Raw genomic sequence first — 25,772 nt, 5'->3', positions numbered from 1 at the left:
TGAGCCCCAATCTGTTACAGAAGTGAGATCAGATTTTAGGCAATTGGAAAGAGAAAACTTTTGTAAAGACAGGAGTATAAAGTTGAGTCATCAGTAAAAGGAGCTACTTTAGATGTAAGGTTGTCGGGAAGAACATTAATGTAGATAAGAAACAAAATAGGACCAAGGATAGAACCTTGAGGTACTCCAGAAGTTAATAGAAATAAAGAAGAGTGTTGGCCTTCGAGGTTGACTTTAATAAAGCAGTTAGAAAGAAATGATTTGATAATCTCAAAAGTTTCACTGATACACCATGTGAAGCAAGCATATGAAGACCAGCATGCTAAACTTTGTCCAAAGCTTTAGATATGTCAAGAACAATAGCCCTAGCTGCTTCGCCTAAATATAATGCACGATAAAATCTTTCAGTCACAGTAGTAAACAAGTAAGCCGTAGAGCAAGAGGATCAAAAACCGAATTGACTGTTTGACAGCAAGTTATTTGAAGATGGGATGTGAAAAATTTTTTTATCAAAGACTTTAAGACCTTGCTGATAGCAGAAAGAAAACAGATTGTACAATAATTGGAGGGGTCAGAATGTTCACTGGAGTTTTTGAAAATTGGAACAACAGATGCCAATTTCCAGCAGGCAGGAAAACAAGACTCAGTCAAGCACTTATTAAATAGTTTAGAGAAAATTGAAGAGAGTTCTGGAGAACAATTTTGTAAGACTGTGACAAGAATGTTGTCTGGACCACAAGCCGTAGAAGAGTTTAATTGAGATATGACTTTAGCAACGGAGGCTAGAGTGATTTGAAAGTCTAACAACGGGTTAACCTGTTTGATTGGAATGGAAGGAAGAAAATTACCATAAGATTCGAGAGTTGAATTAGAAGAAAAGGTCTTTGCAAATAGTCTATCCTTCTCCCTGGGAGAGGTAACAAGATCAGTCCCATGAATAAGAGATGGAATGTTAGACCTGCCCTTCTTAATAACGCTGTTGAAGATTTTCCAAAAATCTCTAGAGCTTTACTTCTGAGATAAGATATAAGATTAAGTGAACATCGATTTCTTGTAATAATAAATAGCTGTTTGTTCTCAAGAGAGTTGTTTTTTTGAGAAAGATAAAAAAAATTATTACGATTAGATATAGCAGCTGCAAAAAAAGGTGAAACCATGAGGAATGAGGCTTTACCTGGAACCATCTAATGGAGAAAAAAGGAAAAACTGAACACAAGCTAGGGTCAGAAACAAGACATAAATCAAGGAGTGAAGATAAATGATTAGGGTTGTCAGGAAAACGAATCATAAAGTTAACTATCTGAGTAAGATATTGAGAAAGGCAGAAGTTATAGGCTTTAGTGATAGCAGGGTCAGTGGCATTAGAGCCAAGTCATTTAAAGTGGCATTAAAGCAAAGCCATTCAGTGTGATAAGCATTAAAGTCACCAATAACAGCAATTTGCAGAGGGGTAAAGATAGAGGGCATGGAATTCAATTGAAAATTATATCTAAAAGAGTGCAGTCTAAGGAAGAAGGAATACAATTAAGAACAAAGAGAAATGTGATAGAGTGATAAGGTGCTAAGCAGATGCACATAAAAGAATGGTCAAAGAATTCAAACCTGATTTCTCAACAACTAGGTAAAATGATGGGTAAGTATACGCCCAAGCCAAGCTGTGACTATTAGAGTCTTTGCAAATCAAAAGATAGTACCCATCAACACAGAGGTCAGAAGAAGGAATAACAGAATTTAAATTAGTCTCACTAAGAGCAAGCAAGTCAGGTAAACTTTGCTAGAGGTAAGATTCAACTGATGGAGGGTTGCTTCGCAGACCATTAATATTTGTAAAAGATATACTAAGACAATTAGGTAAAGGTGATGGTTTTTTATGTTTAAATTCTCTTGAAGAAATCATATACTTGCTACATATGTCCTCACTCTGAACTTGCATCGCAAGCATGGACATCTAAAAAGATATAAATCTTCTTAAATCAATTACATTTAGTACCACATTTAATCAAAAACTTAGATTATGAACTTAGATTCAAATTTATTAACATTACTCCATTAGACCTTAGATGTGGGGCAATATGATTCATCAATACAAATAATTGCATAAGTTCAATAAAATACAATGGTGTATCTTTGAAAAAATAACATGTTCGATATAATAGTGTAAACTGCAAATAAAAATAATTATTATATATATATATAAATTAGTAAAAACCTTTGTCTAAATTTTGTCTTCAACAACTTATGTATATATATATATTGTAGTAATTGTGTAAATATTTCTTGTTAAAGAAATATTTACAGGAGCGAACTTGCGTCTAAGTGTTGCCATGAAAATAAATATATGAAACGAAATAAACGAAAATATTTACACGAAACGAACTTGCGTCTAAGTGTCGCCATGAAAACAAATATATGATGAATAACTTCATCAAAGAAGACACTCCACTGTATTTTTAATATATATTTATTTTGTCAATGTTTTTTTGAGATTTGTAACATCTGATGATCGCTATTTGTGTGAAATTCTGAGTAATGTTTTAAATAAATCGAGTGTTATAATTATTTAGTTTTTTTACTATATATATATATATATATATATATATATATATATATATATATATATATATATATATATATATATATATATATATATGTATATATATATATATATATATATATATATATATATATATATATATATATATATATATATATATATATATATATATATATATATATATATATATATATATATATATATATATATATATATATATATATATATATTTCTCCTGTAACAATATTTCCATTAATAAAAATTAAAAACCTCAGATAATAGAAATGTTGAATTTGTTGCAACAGGTTTCATTGCATCATTTCTCTTTTTTATTGCTGCTTTACTCATTTGATTATGAATCTGTAAATGAAAAAAGAAAAAAACTTATCACATAAAATTAGTTTCAGATTTCCAAAAGAGTTTTATTAGAAAATACATAGTGCATAAAAAAAAATTTTTTAATATTTTAAAAAACATAGTAAATATTATAAATAAAACAATAATTTATGCAAATTTAATTTAATTTTTTTAAATAATAATAATCAACATTATTAAGAAACTATATTATACAAAACAATAAAATAATAAAAATAAAAAAATAAAATTTACTTTAATACAGTCTTGAAACTGTTTTAAATATAACAAATTTTGAAAAAAAGCAACGTCATCTTGTTGGTGTTGTGATGTTGACTTGCGCATTACATCTAACAATGCCACAAACTTCGAAAATCCTGAAAATATTTCGTCATGCTTTAAAAGAAATAAAAATCTATAATTTTATCAAATAATATTTAAAATCTTAAAATTAAATGTCATAAAATTGCATAGTACAAAATCTTAATTTTGTACTATGACCTGAACCTGTTTTAGTACCACTGGGGCGGTATGGGCACCCAAAAATTATTTTTATTTATTAATTTTTTGTTTGCTTTTTTATTAAAAATAGCAAAAGTTTATTTTAGCTTCATCATTTTTTCTTCAGGTCAATAAAATGAATTGAAAAGAAATTGCTTTTCTACGTAATTACGGGACATTTTTACGTTATTACGTGACTTAACTTCGGTTACTAGTTATAAAAAAAATAAATGTTGTTATGAAACTTAATTTTAAAAACTTGTTGCAAAATTTTATAACCATGGAATGTCTAAAAAATTTGCTTTTTCGAAAGATAGAACGATTTTAAAATATCCATTCTGAGTAGAGTTAACTTTTGTTTTTTGGAAATTAAGAGTTAACTGCTTTTGATAATAAATGAACAAAAGTAAAAAAATTCAGTCTTAATAACTACCGTGCAAATTTAATTTTTGAATGAATGAACTTTTTGATCTTTAGGTTTTTGCTATTTTAGTTTACAAAAAAAACGTAAACTTTTTCAGAAAGTTTTGTTTCTTTTCCACATTTTTTTTGACTTTTAAAGTAATAAAAATAACAATAACAATGACTTAGTAAAAGTTTTATTAAGACCTGTTTAAAATAACCCATAGTAAATGTAACTTATTTATTAGATGTAATTTCTTAAATTATAATTTATGATTAAAATAATACAATATATGTTTTAAAATACATTATGTTTTTTAAAATGTAATGTTTTTTAATCAAAAATATATAACATTTTTTAAATTATGTTTACCATAATTATCACTTCTTTAATTATCTTTAATTTATAAGGCGCCTTAAAATCATCTTAAAATTTATATTTAAAAATAACTACCAAAATTAAATTTACTAAAATATAGTTAATAAATGTTTAAAATACTTTAAACAATTTTCAACAATTATTTACTAATAGTGTAGTATTTGCAATAAAAGCATTTATTAAAGTCTTAGGGAACTCAAAAACATCACAAACCGCTCCCCGCCCGCCACCCCGAAATGTTGCCAGAAAAAAAGCGGCATTTCCAAATAAACTCCGGGTTCTTCACTAATATATATATATATATATATATATATATATATATATATATATATATATATATATATATATATATATATATATATATATATATATATATATATATATATATATATATATATACAGTATTGGACAAAACATTTGCAACCAACATCGAACAATGCTAAAAAGTGTTCCTAATTTTACATGTTTTAAAAACGAAACGAACTATACTACCACAGCAAACAGTTCAGGAGTCTGGAGTCATAGCATGCCATGACATGAGCAATCAGCTGACAGGTGACAGCACACAGGCAGAATTTCGTTGACAAGTACCATTTTGCAGCGGACAAAACAAGTGCAACTTTTTTGGTTTTTTAAAGGTTTTGGTTAATTAAAGGAAGTATCCAGAAGTTTCCAGAAGTTTCTAGAAGCATGCAGAAGCTTCCAGAAGTTTCCAGAAGAAGCATCTGGAAGCATCCAGTAGCATCCAGAAATATCCAGAAACATTCAGAAGCATCCAGACGCATCCAGAAGCTTCCAGAAGCATTGAAAAGAAGTATCTAGAATCTTCCAGAACAGGTTCACACAGGTTCATTTTACTATATAAGAGACATGTAAATCGAAATGTAATTCAGTCAGTATATGGAAGTCAATCAGTCAGTATTATCAAGACAGTTTATTGAAGTGAGTTTTATCAAAGTGTTTTATCGAAGAACATCAATACAAGAAGTGAAATACAACAAGTGTTTCATTACATCAATACAGTCCACATCCAACCAAAATATTGTGTTCCACAGAGCATTATTGTATCATCACAAGGTAAATGTAACACAGTAAGCCTTGAGAAGCGTGATTATTTATTTTTATTACTTTTATGACTTCAAGTGCAAAAATGGCTCCCGACAGTCTTGGATTGGAACTATGAAAGAAAATTATTGGCGATTACGTAAGTGGAATGTCACAAAAAGTATTTGTCATAAACATCGCGTGAAAAAATGGACCGTATCAAGACTATGTTCCAAATATCGTTCTACGGGGAAGGTGGCAGCAGATAACAAAGGTGGAAGACCGCGTTTCACCACTTCTAGAGAGGATTCTATGATCGTCAGATCCGTCAAGAAGGATCCCTGGATATCATCAGTCGTATCAGACCAAACAATCAGACAACGTGCTGTTGAAGCCGGATTGTTTTCTCGACGCCCTGCAAAGAAACCGCTGATTTCACTAAAAAATCAGAAGAAAAGACTCCTGTTTGCTACATCTCATATTGACTGGAATGTGCAGAAATGGCGAACTGTCCTGTTCAGTGATGAATCAAAGTTCAACATCATTGGAAGCGATGGCATTTGCTGTGTACGTCGACCGGCCGGAAGACGCCTCAATTTACGTTACTGCCATAAGACCGTGAAGCATGGTGGAGGCAATGTAATGGACTGGGGTGTTTTTCTGCTAACGGTCTAGGTCCAATACATCGAAACGATGGAATAATGGACCGTTTCATGTTTAAAAATATCCTGAAAGATGTTATGTTACCTCATGCTGAATGGAATATGCCAATAAAATAGGTTTTTCAGCAAGACAACGATCCGCAACACACTGCAAAAGTAGTCAAGCAGTGGTTTTAAGACAACCACCTATCGGTTATGGATTGGCTGCCTCAATCTCTGGATCTCAACTCTATCAAGAACCTGTGGGAGATCGTCAACCGCAGAATTAATCGTGAAGGTGTTCGTAATAAGGATCAACTGTTTGAACAAATCCAAAAGGCCTGGGCAGCGATTCCACAAAGTTTCATTGAGCACCTCATCGAATCTATGCCTCGAAGATGCAAGGCTGTGATCAACAACAAAGGATTCGCCACGAAATATTGATAGCGAAATACAGCTTGGTCAACATTTTGTCGAGTTGCACTTGTTTTGTCCAGAAGAAAATCAACTTTTTTTAATACTTTTGATTAATTTATTAATTTTCGTGTACAAATAATGAACTTTGTGATGAATAAAACTTGAAGAACTTTGTCTCTAAACAGTTACATAGTTATTTCTCTAAATTGAAAAAATGCAGATATTTGGTTATTTTATGCTTATTAATCAAGAAAGTACTTATGATTAACTTAAATAATTTAAATTAATCATAAGTACTTTTTTTATGTATTTTTTTAATTGATGAAAAGTTTAAACCTAAAACACTTTATTTTCTTCTTGAATTCATTTTTAATTTTAAAAAATATTATTAAACAAACTTTTTTTTTAACTAAAAATCGATTAGTTCACAATTGCGATTAAATGTTTTATTTACGACCAAATATCCTCTGAATAAAACGTCACATTAATGACATCAAAAGATAATTTAAATATTCCAAAAGACATAAGTTTTTGCGTAACAAAACTGCTGAATGCATAGACAAATTGCCTTTTCACATATAAAATGCGAGCATTGTAACATTTCTTAACAAGGCTTGATATATATATATATATATATATATTTAAATTTTTTTATTTCAAGTCATCTTTCTAAGGCCGAGAAGGCCACTATAGTTAATAAGGCTACTTTAGTTGAGATTTCAACCCTATCACAACTCTATAACTCTGAAACACGAACCTTCACAAATAAGGCCGCTGCGTTGAGAAACAAGTTGAGCGCAGTACTACACAGTGGGGATCGAACTCGAAACTTTGCACTTATGAAGCAAGCGCATGTGTAAAAATATATATATATTTAAATATCATATAACAAAAATATGAATTTAAAAGATTTTATCACTGCCTTTTACAGCAAAAAGGTTCACAAAAAAGCAGAGAAAAAAAGAAAAAAACAAAAAACTTGAAGGTACAAAATGCAAGTGAAAAATCTTCTTCAAAAAAGATACTATTTTGGTCAAATTTCAATTGATGCCATTACATTATTTAATAAAACTATTTTTATTTATACAACTTTTGTAACATTTTTTATTACACCTGATGAAGCTGACTGCTATAGGTCAGCAAAATATTGCAAATATATAGTTATATCGAAATATATTTAAAACAAAAAAAGTTTATATGTAGCCTTCTTTATCAAATTCAACATGATCGTTCCTCTAACTTAAAAGTCTTAATTTTTTTCCTATTAGTAGTTCATAAACTTATTTATATTTTTAGAGCTCCTGGATACCAAAAACTAGTATGAAGTAATCTTTTTGTGACTTTTAAATCCGGAGTCCTTTTTAGGGACTCCGCATCCCTGATACATATATATATATATTATATATTATCAAATTCAACAATATGCACAAAATGAGTGAAATAAAGCTAGAAATGCAAACTACTTTAATTATCTCACTGCTGACATTAATTAGAGTTTAAAATATTATTAACAATTACCTTTAGAATGATAATCTTTATTAGAGAATGCAAAAAATGTATATTTTTGACCAGTCAACTCGCTATTTTAAACAAAAGTTTAGAAACAAATTTTACTTTTACTTATTATTATTTGCTGCAGTGCTATTGTCACATAACCAAGTGGCCATTTTGTTTTCTTTTATTTTTAGTAAACACAATTTGCTCATGTTTTATTGTATATAAATTGGTGAAAAAAACAAGAAATACAGCAACAATTTGTAAATTTGTTAATTATTGTACTAATAATATAACAATTATGTAATCATTTTTTAATTGTATTCTCCAAATATTTCTAAAATATATTAAAATATTTAAATACAATATTAAACTACTTATACTTAATAACACTTATACTGTCATTGGTACTTGTATTATTTTTTTTAGGGTATGGCTAAATCTACAGTAACCAGAACCAATAATAACATATGGCTTATCGGCTTTCCAAAAGAAACCATCTCAGGTGCTTGCCGCCCTTCAGGCCAAGATGTCATGAACAATTTTGTATTCTATCACCGTGTACAGAAGCTAAACATTAATAAAGCTGCACAACAAGTGAACGAGCAACTACTCCCATTTTGGGTAAAATCAAGACTGCCTGTACGACAAAAACATCACATAATACAGAAAATTAAAGATCTGTATGCTGTACGACAAAAACATCACATAATACAGAAAATTAAAGATCTGTATGCTGTACGACAAAAACATCACATAATACAGAAAATTAAAGATCTGTATGCTGTACGACAAAAACATCACATAATACAGAAAATTAAAGATGCTGACCAAGTTCATTTGATGAAGCATCGTAAGAGAACTCTACTGATCAAATGAACAAAAAAGAATACACAAATAAGTTGAGTCAACTTTTTGACATCAGCCATGCCAACTCTGAACAGTTGATAAAAACTTATGAAGACAGTTTTTGAAATTACAACAACAATCAAGAACGGGATCGATTGGGTCTGTGGACAAAAAACTTAAGGTTAACGAAAAACAAGTTGCTAAATGTCAAAAACAATTTATCAGGGATGTCGATACTGCAGCAAAAGATGCTGTATCAAAAATTGTTTACTGTGGACGGAGTGGGTTATCATCAACAGCAGAGTCAGCTGCAGACCAATAACTGGACAGTGCAACACATTCAACAACATCCGTTTGCCACGATTCTAATGAAGATGATAAATCTGATGAAGAATTTCTTGTACAATCAGCATGCTCAAGTAAAACAAATTCTACAACAGCGCAGACATCGCAGAGACATTATATCTCCAAAAGTTGCAGCTGTGCTGGATAGGACAAATACCAGCATTAGAAAGTCAACTATGACATTGTCAGCACCGTCGTCAACAAGCTGCAGCTCTTATAAAAGAAAACTATGTTCCCTCAAAATCCATTGTTCATTGGGATGGGAAAACTTTTGACTGATGTTACTGGTGTGGTCAATGTAGATCGGTTACCTGTCCTGCTCTTATCACTTGTCAAATGGCACTACAAAACTTCTTGGAGTTCCAAAGTTAGCATCTGGATCAGGACGAGCAGCTGCTGATGCAGTTCATGAACATATAAAATCTTGGAAGTGTGAATCAATGGTTATTGGCATGTACTTTGACACGACAGCTTCCAATACTGGAAAACTCAATGGAGCTTGCACTCTTCTAGAAAAAGCCATGGGACGTAATTTATTATGGATGGCTTGCCATCATCATATGTTTGAAGTGCTGTTTGCCGATGCATTCAATGTTTGTCTTAGACCATCCACTGGACCAGAAATTTTATTTTTCAAAAGGTTTCGTGAAAAATGGATAGAAATGAATCACACACCAGAAGCCAGATCAACCCCTTTGATAATTGTTTCAGATGCAATTAAAGCATTCATCAAATGTCAACTTGAGGTCAGACATTCACGAGATGACTATCTAGAGTTTCTACTTCTTGCTGCACAAATGGTTGGGCTGCAGGTTGATGTAGCCATTCGCAAACCTGGTGCACTGCACAGGGCACGATGGATGGCAAAAGCCATCTACACATTAAAAATTGAACTATTATTCACCGTAAATAAAACCATTTTTAACTTAACAGCTCGAGAATTACAAGGTATTCAACATTTGAATCGGTTTATCATTCGTGTTTATCTTCAGTCATGGTTTTCATGCAGGCTCACTGCTGATACACCTGTGAATGATATTTTGTTGATACAGCGTTTGCATGACTACGACGATGCAGTTCTTGGTTCGACTGGATTAAAAATGATGCTGCGTCATTCTTGGTACATGAGTCCAGAATTGGCAACTCTTGCTCTTTTTTCATCTCTCCTGTCTGACAAAGAAAAGACTGATCTTGTCTGCACAATACAAGCAGATCGAGGCCCACATCTGATGAAAACACTACCACAAAGTTTTGACAATTTGCGTGCGTCTAAAACATTTTTTGAAACATCCAATATTGATGCCAGTTTTCTTGATGTACCTGTTGAAAACTGGTCAGATACTCCTTCTTTCCAAGTTGCAGCAGTGTTTGTAAGGAATCTGGTTTGCATCAATGACTCTGCAGAACAGGGAGTAGCGTTGGTACAGCATTTCAATGAAACCATCACCAAAGACGAAGAGCAGAAACAATTTTTGCTTCAAGTAGTTGAACAGCATAGGAAAAACTTTGCAGAATATAATCGTGAACTGCTAGCTAAAATTTGAATTATTTGCATAATCTACATAAATGCTTATTAATTAATATTCAAGCGAACTGAAATTCAATAAAATCTTGTTTTTCAATCATTTTTGACCTAATTATATATATAATATATATTATATATATATATTATATATATATTTTTGACCTAATTTTTGAAATTAAAAAATAAAAGGCATTGCAGATTTATATATTTTTTCAGAATTATATATTTTGTTTCATTTGTATAAACAAATCATAAAACATTTATAATCATATCATATAACACTGTATCAAAAGTTGGTAGCGAACAATCAAACACCATAATCGGAAACTTTCGACCCCTTGGGAAACCTCTAAACATTGTCCAAATGGGCTAAAATTTGGCAGGTAAACTACTGTTACCATACAGACATATTTAATGGGGTGAGACATCAATATTTTAAAACTTCATATTTTTGGGACACCCTAATATATATATATATATATATATATATATATATATATATATATATATATATATATATATATATATATATATATATATATATATATATATATATATAATATATACATATATATATTTTTTTATATATATATATATATATTTTTTTTTTGTTATTTCACCTCACCAAGGCCCAGAAGGCCACTACAGATGAGGAGGCTACTTAATTGTGGTTATAACCCTCTCTCAACTCTATAACTCCGAAACACGAACCTTGACGAACAAGGCCGCTGCGCGGAGAAACAAGTTGAGTGCGGTACTACCAGGGATGTGGTGGGGATCGAACTCAGAACCTCTCACTTATGAAGCGAGCGCACTACCACTACACCACTACCGCATATATATATATATATATATATATATATATATATATATATATATATATATATATATATATATATATATATATATACATATATATATGATACTATATATTATATATATATATTACATATACATAATATCTATACATATATTTTTAATTGTATAAAATCTTTACTGCAACAAAATCATCGAGTTTGACACAAAATTTTTGAACGATAACAATATTATTGTTATTGTTTAAAATAATAATTATACTTTTAAAACTTTAATTATATAATTACAAGAACAGAATAATGTTAAAGTACTCTCAATAGGTCATATAATTCAAATTTTATTAAGACTGATTAATTATTATTTCAGTTTATATGCAAATTATGTAATTTTTTATCAAAGCTAATTACAAAAAATTTTTGAAATAATTTAAAAGCCTAAATATTATTACCTAAAGATTTAGTATCAGAAGATACATCATTATCATCATCGTCTGCAAATGAGTCATCAAATTCATCACGATGGAATGCTTCATTTATAAAGCGTGAAGGTATATTGCTGATTCGGTCTGCTACTGGTTGTCTTTTAAACTTTAGCATTCCTGGTGTGGTAATACTTACCGGAGATGATTCACCATTAGTTTTGCTGATATATCCATTTGTTTTAATTGGAGACATTTTATTGTCGTCTGAAAAAAGTAAAAATTTACACACACAAACACTTACACACAATCATATAAATACAATTACCTTTGCATACTCATGAAATATATGAATATGTATTTTTGAGCTCAACAGGACCAACAGGATCTTTATTCCTTAAGTGTTACTTTAGAGAAAAAAAACTTAAAAACCATCAAAAACAGCAGTTTCACAGATCTAGGGGGAAATTTAATTTAAAAAATTTTTTCTAGGATCTTTGTTTTTACCCACATATTTGAGTAAAAATACATGGTACTATAGTTTAAAAAAAAAATTTTGTAATTGAAAAAATTACAATATATGATACGCAATTGTATGCGTAACTGATAAAGGATTTGAACTTATTATCTAAAACATATACATTTTTTTATTAATATTGTCCATCTCCAATAAAATTTTATTTACTTTTATGGAAGAAGTTGTGGTTCACTACTCAACACAGTCATCCACTCAGGTAGACATAAATGTGGTACCAAGATCACAACAAATATAAGTGTAAAAAATGTATAGGTATTTCAGTAAAAGATGTCTGAAAATCAATCAATTGATCTTTATTAAAAAGCAATAATTACGTGAGTGAAATGAAGAAATAATAAAGTTGGATATATCTAACTAAAAAATTTAACAAGACCAGGCTAAAGTAGTTTAAAGTACAATATATTGGTCCCAATTTTTGTAAAAAATTACTATTTAAAAATTGATGTTTTAGATTAGCAAAAATCAAATTAATTTAAATATGGATAACAAGGAAGATGTAGTCAGAAAACATGTAATGAAAGGTAACAAACAAACTGTTCTCAAAGCAAACAGGTCTACAAAAAAACTGTTTATTATCAAAGAAGCTAAGCCAGCCATGAAAGGTTTATAACTATTCCATAAAGCAACAAATTAAGCGAAACTTTTTACTTCATCTTGTCATCCAACAGGAATAGAAATTCTAGAGCACATAGCTTACAAACCACCATTTTTGCCACAAATATTAAAAAAAGACACTAATTTTCCTTGTTCCTCTCAGAAAATTCTTTGAAAGATGTGCACTAGAAAGTAAATGTGATCTTATTTTAGCAAAGATACAAGAGCCATGGATAAAGTTGGATTTTTTGTATTATATGATTAAAGTATAGTAAAGAATCTTTCAAAACTAGAAAATGAATATTCAAAACTTAAAAAACATGAAAAAAGGTGATCAACAGCAGATTTGGCAAAGCAAAATGATTTCAAAGTTTACCTGAATAAAATATTCTGGGTTGGTATCCCAGAACCAAAAATGACAAAAAAAGATCCGATGCAGATAAGCTTGAGGATTAAAAGTTAGGCGGTGAACTTTATTCACTTTGAGGCAACAGAGAATATCAGAAAGAGAAAACTGCCAGTGAAAGAAACATTTAAAGAGTTGAAGGGTAAATCTTGCGTTAAGATTAACAAAGCAAACCACCACCAACCAGCAAAGACTAGTTTAGTGGTTTGAAAGAGGATCTTTTCAACAAAAAATCACAGCTGAATTATCATGAGAAATTTTTGCTGGTAATGTAGGCAACATGTATGGCTACAATCAATGATATTTCTTAAAGTGTTTAACACAAAGTTACAAGTGGTATTATAACTCAATTAGGAGCAGGTCTGACAGATTTTAAATGTAGCCAGTCAACAGCAGCTTGAAAAATGAAATATGCTAATCATAGTATATGCATGAAAGCAAAAGAGGATGTTTAAAACGAAAATAAAAATTTGGTTAGAGAAGATAGGAAGGGGTTTGCAGGACTTGTTGTGAGTTACCTTTCTCCATCTTCAGTAAAACTGAGAAAACCTGGAGCAGTTCATCATGCTAGGTTCCTGTCCAAAGAATTGTACAATCTAAAGCTCCAGCTTCTTTCTAACCAACTCAAGTTTGTAAATCAAAACAATACACTTAAAGACAGAAATTAAACTAATAAGTGAATTTACATTTTGCTTTTATGCCAAATGGTATTAACAGGCTCATGACGCTCTAAGAACTTCTTTTCTTTATATAAAAACAATACACCAGATGCATCATTATTGAAAACTTTGTGTCAAACCAGATGCTCATGATGCAGTTTTAAACTCTCTATGCAAACATAGTTGGTATTTAGATTTAACAATGATTCCTTTTGTCCTATTAGATAATAATGTGTCTTTAATGGAGAACCCAAATATTACGAAAGTTGATTTAATTTATAAAATGCCTATTTCAACCTGGAATAAAACTGAAAACAAACCAAAAATTGATATTAAAGATAAAACAAAAATGGAAATAGAAATTAGTGAACACACTTCTTTTTTTGTTATGTTGATTGTTGTTGTTCATAACTTATATTTGATAGAATTGGGTTGGAGGAACAAAGGATAATAGACTGCCTTTTGCTTCCCCAAGCATATTGGTATACTCAATCCATATATGAAAGGTTTCAGAAATATGCCAAATCTTTCATTCAGAAAGACCTGTTGGCATAATGTTCACTAATACAATATGAGGAAGATAAACAGCACGCATAGTGAACTTTTTGGTGTTTACACCTGGAAGACATTTAAACAAACTTTCTAAAAGTAAATTAGCATAAGCTTATTGTCTCTTGAAAAAGGTAAGAAAAGAAAATGCTGCAAATGAACTTAAACACGAATCTATTTATTTTAGAAATATAAACCAATAAAAATTTTATCAAATATTATAATTTTTTCAATTACAAATACAAAAAAAAAATTTTTTTTAGACTATAATACCACGTATTTTTACTCAAATATATGCGTAAAATCAAACATCCAATAAAAATTACAAACATTTTTTATTAAACTTTCCCCCTTGAAATCGGTTTTGATGGTATTTGGAATTTTTTTTTCTAAAAAAAGGCTAAGGGGGTATAGATTAAGTGGTCCTGATGAGCTCCAATTTTTTGAGAGTTAATTTTCTTAACATTTGCCCCAAATCTAGAGAGTATGGTATTTTAAATTTGAAAATATCCTCAAAATGTCTACACTGATATATATATATATATATATATATATATATATATATATATATATATATATATATATATATATATATATATATATATATATAAAACTTATAACTGGTTGTCAGAAAGTTTTTCTGAATTTTTTTGTACACACAAAAAAAATTAAAATGCAAGACCGGAATTTTTTTTTTTTAATACTTGATAGACTGCCTGCCCCAACCAAACCCTCAGTTGATGTAGCAGCGCTCCCTTGCGAGTCAGGCTATAAGATATTTGATGGAGTAGCACTCTATTGCGAGTCAGGCTATTTGTCAGTCAATGTAGCAGCACTCCGTTGCGAGTCAGGCTATAAGATAGTTGATGTAGCAACACTCCTTGCATGATTTACAGTAAAAAAAATAAAAATAAAAACATTTTATTAAGAAAAATAAAAATAAAAACATTGTTCATATTACTAAAAACATTCAAAATGTTTTAAAAACATTCTGGTCAATTAAATTTGCATTTTTGCGGTTTTTTTAAAAAACGAATAATTTGTAATTAAATTAATGGTTTTAACTTTCTGACAACACAGAAATATTGGATGAAAGTGAAAAGTAATTAAAAGTGACGTATTTTTCGGCAAAAGAATCATTTTTTACCTTCTGCACTCCCAAATGCAACAATTTATAAAAAAATATATATCTTTAAAAGTCATTTCTTGTTATACGATATGTTTATAAATATATAAATAGTTTTACGCTGCTTTTTGTATTAAAATCAATTTATATATATATGTGTGTGTGTGTGTGTGTGTGTGTGTATGTGTGTGTGTTTGTGTGTGTGTGTGTGTGTGTGTGTGTGTGTGTGTGTGTGTGTGTGTGTGTGTGTGTGTGTGTGTGTGTGTGTGTGTGTGTGTGTGTGTGTGTGTGTGTGTATATATATATATATGTATATGTATATGTATGTATATATATATATATATATATATATTTTTTTTTTTTTTTTTTTTTTCTTCAAAAGTAATTCAAAATTTTGAATTACTTTTGAAGAAAAATAATTTTTTACAAAACTCATGTATTAAAAAGACATTTAGAATGAGATGCTGCATAAGTTTTTTAATTGTAAAAAAAAGGTTTTAGAAAAAAACAAGCATTTTTGATTGCTTTTTTGCTTCTAAAAGGGAGCCTTGAAAAGTAAATTTATAAAAAGGAATTGAAAAAGATGAAAATGGTAAATTAAAAAAAAATTTAATCTTACACTGTTTGTCTGTTTTTTGTTGAACATACTTTCTTTCCTCTGTCTTTGAAGAAATATACTTTCTTTCTTCTGTCTTTGAAGGAAGATACCTTCTTATTTTAAGAAGTATTTGAACTTTACTTTTATGTATTTTCATTATGATTTCAGCATGTGTTATATGTTCAACATTAATTCCGTTCACTTCCAAAAGTTCATCTTCTAACTGTAACCCACACCTTTCTGCAGGAGAACCTAAAACATATATGTTTTAAAATTTTATTAAAAATGCTTATTAAAATATATTTTTAAATATTAATTATTTTATAATTATTTCTTCTATGTTTAGGATTTTTTTTTTTTTTAAAGTAACAAAGTCTTTTTTTAAAATCAAAAATGTTAAAATCACTGACGGGGTTAATTGGTACTGCTAATACTCTGAAACTTTACAGCAGTTAATGGAATCTGCCTCTCTGAAAGCTACCCCAGAGTACAAAAAAAATTGTCACTAGCTAATCTTAGAAAAATCTAACTGAAATTTAGAATGCAAAAAAATTATCCATTAGGAAATAAAATAAAAAGTAGCATAGCTATTAACCGTAAATTAAATAAATTAAAATAAATTAGAGTAAATTAAAGTCATCTCTTTGAGTTAAATCTCTTTTTGATCGCTTAGAATTGGCACACGTTTAATCTTAGAAAAATCTGAAATTAGGAAATAAAATAAAAAGTAGCATAGCTACTGCAATAACGCAATAAGCAAATCTCAACAAATTATTACACGTGGATATGAAATGAAGATGAGAAACCGTTAACTGCATTTAGAAATGTTTTCTTTATGTCTACTTGTATTATGCAGGATAACTGTAATTTACAATTGTTTTCTTTATTTCTTCTTCTAGAATTAAAATGAATTTTATATGTATAGAAACAAAAACACAATTTAAAAGTTGGAGAGAATTCGGAATTCGCTGGAAAAATTTTTTGAATTCGAAACTTTCGAAATTCGAAAAAGTTGTTGTAGTAAATTAAAGTCATCTCTTTTTGATCGCTTAGAAGCGATCAAAAAGAGATGACTTTTTTTTTTTGCTTTAGTCAGCTAAAAAAAGATTAGGGCTCACAGTGGCTTGTAAATTTTAACTCCAATAAAGTCAAGTTTAACAAAAAAACTTTTAAAGAAATCTTTGTAAAAATAAAAACAAAAAAATAAATAAAGTAATTAAATCATGGGAAATTTAATTTAACGTATTCATAATTTAAAGTAACTTGAAAAATAATCTTTTAATCTAAAAGATTTTAATTTAAAAGGTTTTAACTTAAAGTCTTTTAATTTAAAAGTTTTAAAAGATTTTTAAAAAGACATGGAAAAATAGTTTCAAATGTTTGAATTTATCATAAAAAATACATAAGTTTTATTTTTTTTTATTAAACATCTTTGCTTCCAACAAGGCTGCAAGCAACCACTAATTAATGTTGGAAGTTACTGAAAGAGAAAAGATGAAGATTGTAGAGCAAGATAAAGATTGACAGACAACTTAAAGGATTGCAAATTATATGAATCAGGAAAGCAAGATGAAAGAAGTGAATTCCAAAGAGCTGATGTTCGAGGAAAAAAACTAGACGAATAAGCGTTTTTGGAGCACTTAGGAACAGTCACAGAAAAAGGATGAGACTTAATTGAATGACGAGTGACACAAGAATGAATTTTAGTAGATGGCACAAGAGACGCTAGCTCTTTAGAGCAGTGCCCATTATAGTATTTGTAGAAAAGAGAAAGAGAAGCAACATTACGACGATGTGATAATGGTTGGAGGTTGGCTGCAAGAGCAGGTCCAACTATGTTTACAATGCATTTTTGTATATTGTCTAAAAGAGAAAGGGCATCATTAGAAGATTCACCCCAGATATGGCAACAGTATTCCATACAAGGCTGGATTTGAGATTTATAGAGATAAAGAATAGAATCCGAAGTAAAAAAGTGTTGAGCACGATAAAGAGATGCAACCTTAGCAGATGCTAATTTTGCAACTGATTTTATATATGGTTTTCAAGAAAGATCGGAAGTAAGTGTTAATCCTAGAAGATGAAGAGTAGATGACTCATCGAGTACATCACTGTTCATAAATATAGGAAGATCTAAATTATTGCGATAATGGTTGGCTGAAAAAAATTGAGTTTTATCTGTATTGAAGTTCACCAGCCACTGTGAGCCCTATGCTGTAGCAGAAGTGAGATCCTTTTCAAGCTTAAATGCCCCCTCCAAACAATCAGAGAGTTTTGGCTTCTTATCACGACAAGAATAAATGGTAGTATCATCAGCAAACAATGCCACCTTAGATGTGAGAATATCTGGAAGATCGTTAATGTAAGTTAAAAAGAGTATAGGGCCAAGGATAGAACGTTGAGGAACCCCTGAAGTTACAGAATAGGAAGAAGAGTGCTGTCCATCGAGGACAACTTTTATACTACGATTGAAAAGGAAGGATTCAAAAATCTTAAATATGTTGCCAGATACACCATAAGAAAAAAGTTTATGGAGAAGACAGCATGCCAAACTTTATCAAAAGCTTTTGAAATATCAAGATGGCCTTAACCTCTCCACCTTTATCTAATGCACGATAAAACCTATTGGTTATTACTGTTAGCAAATCAGCTGTAGAACGAGAAGATCAAAATAACCATCAACAATAAGATCGCAAGATGAGAAAGCTGAACTCAAATTAATCTCACAAAGAGCAAGTAGGTCTCCTGAACTTTGCAAGAGATAAGACTCAACAGAAGAAAAGTTACTTTGAAGACCACGAATATTAGTGAATGATAGGTTTAGAGAACTTGGTGATGATGATGGTTTTTTGTGTTTTATAGCTTTTGGAACTTTATTCATTTTTAAACTTGTTGAAGAACTTGACTTAAAGCATAGGTAGTACTCAGAACAATACCCTAAGCAATTGCCACATAACTATTAATAAACCCTAAGCCATAACAAAGGGCTCCAAAAGTGGCCTCGGCAATCCACACCAAAAGTACAAACAGGGACACCATCCATGTACAACATGACACTGTTAATACTTTGATATTTTTCAGCTGTTGATGGAATCAGCCTCTCTGAGAGCTACTGCAGAGTTCGGGAAACCTGACAACCAGCAGGCCTCAGAACCATAAAACTGAGTTTTAGAGCTGTACCCTCATTAGGAGATATATTAGAATGAGTTGCCTAGTCATAAAAACAGAGACACAAGCAAAACTCATGCATTGAGTCAAGAAGATCCAGCATTTAACATCCTAAACTGGAAACAATATATTGAAAATACATCTGTGCCTAATAGATGAAGAAGGGGTGTGAGACTGGTCAACAGATAGAATCTGTTTACCCCTTAAGTTTTGCCTAAGAGGCCTTCTACAAGACAGTAGTCGGATGCATTTAACATCTGCCCCAGATAAGTATTTTTATCGAGACACCATCTCTAGCTTTTACTCAACCAAGAGCCCCAAGGCAGGGGGTATTTTAAGTTGGAGTTGGTATCTCCTTGCCTTTGCCTAAAAAGGCGTTCCTACAAGGCAGCAGGACAAGAAGCAGATTGTACTAGGTTACATGTTACCAGTGGAAGTATAACCTGACCTGACCTGACATAACTACTAATATTTAATTTACACATGTGTTTATTTTAAACAATCATTATAAATAATTTTTGATTTTATTTAAAACCCTCGCATAAAATAAAAACTTTAAAAAGATCAAGAATTAAAAGTTAATTGTATTGTAACGATTTTTTAACATAACGATTTTTATATTGCATTTAAATTGTTAAAACATCAAAATAACCATTGTCAAATTGTAAAGTAAAAAAATAATAAGCATTGTCAGTAACAGCATGAAAATTTTAGTCTATCTAAAAAAACATACAATATTAAATTGAAACTATTTTATTAAATAAAAATCGCAATAAATACTCTAAATAAGAAACTACAACTTTACTAGACAAAAGTTAAATAAACATGACAAAGATTTTGATTGCATAACTTGGTTCCATAAAACCGTTAAAATTTTAAAATTTAAAAAACTGATCAGACACTGTCCGACCCAAACAAGTTTTGATTGTACATTTTGTCCGGGACTTTATAAGAGATGAAATTGAGCCCTGGTATATATATATATATATATATATATATATATAAATGTGTGTATATATATATATATATATATATATATATATATATATATATATATATATAAATATATATATATATATATATATACATATATATATATATATATATATATATATATATATATATATATATATAATATATATATATATATATATATATATATATATATATACAGCATAAATATATATAGATACATATATATATACAATGAATATATATATACAATACATATATATGTATGTATATATATATACAATATATTATCAAAATGCAAAAAATTGTGGCCAAGTTGTCAAAAAAAAATTGTATGATGGTCATATAAGGCTTGCAATATATATATATATATATGTATATATATATATATATATATATATATATATATATATATATATATATATATATATATATATATATATATATATACACATATATATACATATATATATATATATATATATATATATATATATATATATATATATATATATATATATATATATATATATATATATATATATATATATATATATATATATATATATAAAGAGAGAGAGAGATACACACCACATATTTCCCTGATTTTAAAGATTTTCAAAAAAAGTTCCCTGACTTTTCCAGGTATTCCCTGATGTAATCTGCATATATATATATATATATATATCAGGGTAAAGAAAATTTTTTTTTTTTTTTTTTTGAAATTGAAAATTTAAATATTTTTTTCAGATGTCCAAAGAGATTTTAAGATATACTTTAATTTTTTCATAACTTCAAAATAAATTACCAAAATTATTAACAATAAAATATCATAAATTTTCACAACATATTTTTGTTAAAATTTGAAATTTGTTATTTGACATTAATCTATTTTAAAGTATTAAGTAAAAAAAAATCAAATTTGACTAGGGTTTTTTGAAATTTCATTTTTTTTTTCTTTCTTATTTTAAAATAATTTTAGCCTGGCCATATAGATTACAAATAATTTATTTTATATTAGTGACTTTTAAGTTTACTCATATATTCAAATGATAAAAATTAAAAATAAATTGATTTATATCAATTAGTAAAACATAAATACATTAGATAATATGCATTGTTATTTGGGGTCATCCATAAAAAATATCTCCTTTTAAGAGAAAGGGAAAAATCTCCATGTTAATTCCTACGCAATAGTTTCAAGTTTTCAGTTGGATTTCAATAGGGTGAGAGGAAGGTGTTGCTATTAAAAAGAAATAGATAAGAAGGGTAAAAAAGGTTGTTTTTACATAAATCTTTCTATGGATGATCCAATTTAGTAGTCACATTCAAAATATAAAAATTAAAAAACCATCTGTTTTAAATCCTTTTTTGTATTGTTATTAGGTAAAAGTTTTTGGTTTAAAGTTACATGTTTGAATAACAGTAAAGTTACATTTTGAATTGGCTCAAACACATTATGAGTCCAAGAACAAAGCTTTGTGAGATTCTTAGCACCAATACTTAAAAAAGAAGTATGAGTTCTTTCTTGAACAGATATATTCCCTTTGTCGGAACCTTTTCTGATTTAAAGGATACAATCCACTGGAAAACCCGCTCTTCCACTATAGAACTACAAAGCAATGTTGTTAGAACAGCTTTGCTGTGAGAAAACCAGGCTCCTGATATGACATATTTTTCAACAATACCCTTGGTAACTTAGTTCTGCATTTTTACCAATCACAAGGTTTCTGAAACATGTCTTGGACTTTCTATAAAAGAACACTTTACATTTATATCAAACCACATTGGATAATAAACCCCAACAACATGCTCAACTATGTAACATTATTACATTATTAAAGTTTTGCCTACACAGTCCATGAACTGAGACCCAGATTTGTAGCAGTCTATTTGTATTGGTCCATCTGCTGTGATTAACAGGACCACACTCCATCTTCTTAAGGTCTATAGGAAAGTTACCTAAACATATAGCTAAAACCTTTTATACCTATAGAGCTGATCAGTTGAAAGATCATCAATCACACCTTTACTTAATTCAATTGGTCTCTTACCAATGATTATTATTGGAAAATCTTGAGCAACAGAAAGTAATGTAGCACAACTTAATAATTTACCTACGACTCCGCTGAATTCATTATTGGAAGTCGTTTTTCTATCAAGATCTTGAATAAGGTGTCGGATAAGAGGAAGCTCATTTGTATGCAGCATACATATAATCCAAGTTAACTTTTTATTAGAAAGATCCTTTATTCTTTTTAAAGCCCCACCAAACGTACTGGTGTTAGAAGCTGTAGAATCTGCTCCAAAATTACTGTAAATCTATATCAAATTTTTTATACCAATCTGCTATAGGTTTGGCTATCATTAATGCAGGTTTTTCTTCAAGGCTAAGTTCAAGAGGAGTAAGTTCAAGAAATGGAATAAATATTTTCCTCCTGATTCACTGGTGACAGTATAAAAGTCCATCTTTATTGTTTTTGAATAGTACTTTAATGTTGTCTCATCTTGTTCATTAATAAGAATTAAAAAATTTTTTCCCATCAAAAAATCATACTTTTATATCTTCTGACTGATACAGCAGTATATCATCCCTCTGAAATTTTTCCATTACTTTTTTCTATTCCCTATGAACCTTGTGGTAATCAATAATCAGTTTATTGTCTTTTTCATTAACAATTTCAAGATCTACAAGAACTGCAGAAAAAATAGTAGCAGCTTCTCTGTTACTTGTTCCATATCTCAAAACTGTTTGAGCAAGAAGAGGAAAGTGATTTGTATTAATGAAAGAGTCTTTTTTTTTTTCATTGATTTGACATTAACAAATTGATTGGGTGATTCATTTGTTTTTTCAATAACATCTACATCCAACTCTTCATTCAAAAACTGGTTAATACTTAACTCTGCTTTCTTATTATGCTCCTCATAAAAATTTTTAAGCTCTAACCTTTGATGAGCCCTCTCAACTATTTTTTATTTTGTATTGCTTAGCTAGACAAGCATGTTCTATTTTGTCTCTACAATGTATTTAGTAAGCACTTTTCATTCCAACTTTTATTATTTGAGCTCTGATAAACTTTAGCTCAATTTCTGGAATTTTTAAGGTTGCAGGACAATTATATATTGGAGAAATAGCACAATGAGAACATTTAGAGTCAGAGCAAGTTGGATCTTCCTTGCATATAATATTGTGTTTGCAATGAAGAATATCAAATAACATGTCAATTTTATTATGTAACTTATCTTTTATAGGATTTTTCACTTTTCCCTAAACAGTTTGAGTAACTCTTTTCCATTCTTTTTTGATTCTCTTTTTTATACTGTGCATCAACCTAAATCAAAATCATTAATAATATTAAATACAGTATAATATAATAATAAAACAAATTGTAACAGGTACAATAATAGGAAAATAATAAATATAATAAAAAATTATAATATTAGATTAAGCTAACCTTACAAGATGACCTTTTGGTAGCTTCGTAAATTATCTTTTTTGATAAATACTGAAGATTGGTGTCTAAGTTCTCCATTTCTAACAGAAATAATTTCAAAAAGTTTCTGAGGGTTAGCAATTCAGAGGGTAACAAGACCAATAAACTCTTTAACTTTTTTGCTGCCTGGACAAGACCTTGTGTCCTTTTTATTTTATTCATAATTTTTAATATATTGCTATGAAAAAATAAACTATGAAGTTAATTCTGTGTTAAATCTTTAGTCTAAGGCTTAGTCATTTATTTAAATAATAAAATTTAATGTTTCAAAAAATATTTATTTCAATATTTGATTTAATCTGCAAACAAATTTATATAAACAAAAATTGTTAATATGGTTATTCTTGGACTTATTTCTTGTTATCTTTCCACATAAAAATCAAGAAAAGGTTAAATATAACTTTAAAAGTAAGCATTGTATTTTAACAACAGACAACTTTACAGACTTAAGAAAATCAGAGTATAAAGTTTTTTTTGTTTTATGTGATTGTGTTTCATTATAATTTATATTTGAATCTATAAATAATAAACTATATACAGTTATAAGAAAAATTTACTTGCACAATAAAATGTTTTTAGGTATAAAAAATAATACTAATTTAATTTACGCGGCATTCTTCAAGTCTATATTATATCTTTTATTTAGTATTTTTGTTTAATCTGTTCCTTACTAAAAATGGCAATTTTATTTCATTTTATTACTGTAAAATATTTAAAACTTTGTTTTGGTAATTTATTTTGAAGTTATGAAAAAGAAAAATTTATAGTATATCTTAAAATCTCTTTGGACATCTGAAAAAAATATTTAAATTTTCAATTTCAAAAAAGAACTTTTTTCACTACAACCTAATATATATATATATATATATATATATATATATATATATATATATATATATATATATATATATATATATATATATATATATATATATATATATATATATATATATAATATATATATATATATATATATATATATATATATATATATATATATATATATATATATATATATATATATATATATATATATATATATATATATATATATATATATATATATATATATATATATATATATATATATATATATATATATATATATATATATATATATATATATATAATTAATGATAAAGTTCCTACCAACCTACCTCAATCCATTGCTGATGGTGTCACTCTTTGTTTTAAGGTAAACGGAATGAAACTTAATGGCCCGAAATGTAAAATCATAAAAATGATTCCCAGATGCTCTGAAATTCAAGCTTTACCATCCATTGTACTCAATAATACTGAACTTGAAACAGTCAGCAGCCACAAATACCTTGGAATCATGCTCAATAAGAATATTGATTGGGATAAACAATGGACAAAAGTTCACAACAATATAAAATCAGTTCCGTATCTGCTCAAACGTCTTAAGCAAATTGGACACACTCAGCCAAACCTTTTACAGGTCTACCGATCTTACGCTATTAGCCACTTATATATAGTGCTCCTATTCTCACTTCGTGCAGTGCTGCTGCAAAAAGAGAGATCCAACATTTTCATAAAAATGCCCTGCATATTATTGGAATTGATGTAACCAATTCAAGCAGCTTCAATATTATTTTTGACATTGAAGAGTTACTTGACAGGATCTGTATTAATATACTCAAAAAGATCCTTGCAGACTCATGCCATCCTATAACCACTGAATTAACTCAAACCAACAGCAGAAACCCTAATAGATTCCCGTATGCTCTTAACACCGTAAAAACTACTACTTACCAAAAAACTTTTATTCAAAAATACCTCCGTATCCTTCGTGATGGCGTCAGTGACCTCTACCTCCCAAGCAATATTGGAAGCTCTACTGCCTTTTCAATGCATAAATAATATGTTCCTCCCCTGTATTCTTAGCAAACTATTAATATTAAAGGACAG

At 29.0% G+C, this 25,772-nt stretch overlaps 1 protein-coding gene across 2 annotated transcripts in view; it reads right to left on the bottom strand.

Annotated features, from left to right (window-relative positions):
• Nucleotides 1-25,772, bottom strand: part of LOC100209327 (protein PALS1) — a 91,979-nt gene that overhangs the window by 44,156 nt on the left and 22,051 nt on the right. For both annotated transcript variants that reach the window (XM_065804518.1, XM_065804517.1), the window contains 4 exons: nucleotides 16,231-16,461; nucleotides 11,770-12,006; nucleotides 3,164-3,285; nucleotides 2,825-2,914 (listed from right to left, as the gene is read on the bottom strand). In XM_065804518.1, coding sequence (XP_065660590.1) covers nucleotides 2,825-2,914; nucleotides 3,164-3,285; nucleotides 11,770-12,006; nucleotides 16,231-16,461 — 680 coding nt within the window. The remainder of the gene's footprint in view (nucleotides 1-2,824; nucleotides 2,915-3,163; nucleotides 3,286-11,769; nucleotides 12,007-16,230; nucleotides 16,462-25,772) is intronic.

The sequence above is a fragment of the Hydra vulgaris genome, chromosome 09 (genome assembly GCF_038396675.1).
Source record: "Hydra vulgaris chromosome 09, alternate assembly HydraT2T_AEP".
NCBI classification, from domain to species: domain Eukaryota; kingdom Metazoa; phylum Cnidaria; class Hydrozoa; order Anthoathecata; family Hydridae; genus Hydra; species Hydra vulgaris.
The sequence above is the reverse complement of the archived record's forward strand: the minus strand, read 5'-3'. Positions and strand labels throughout refer to the sequence as shown.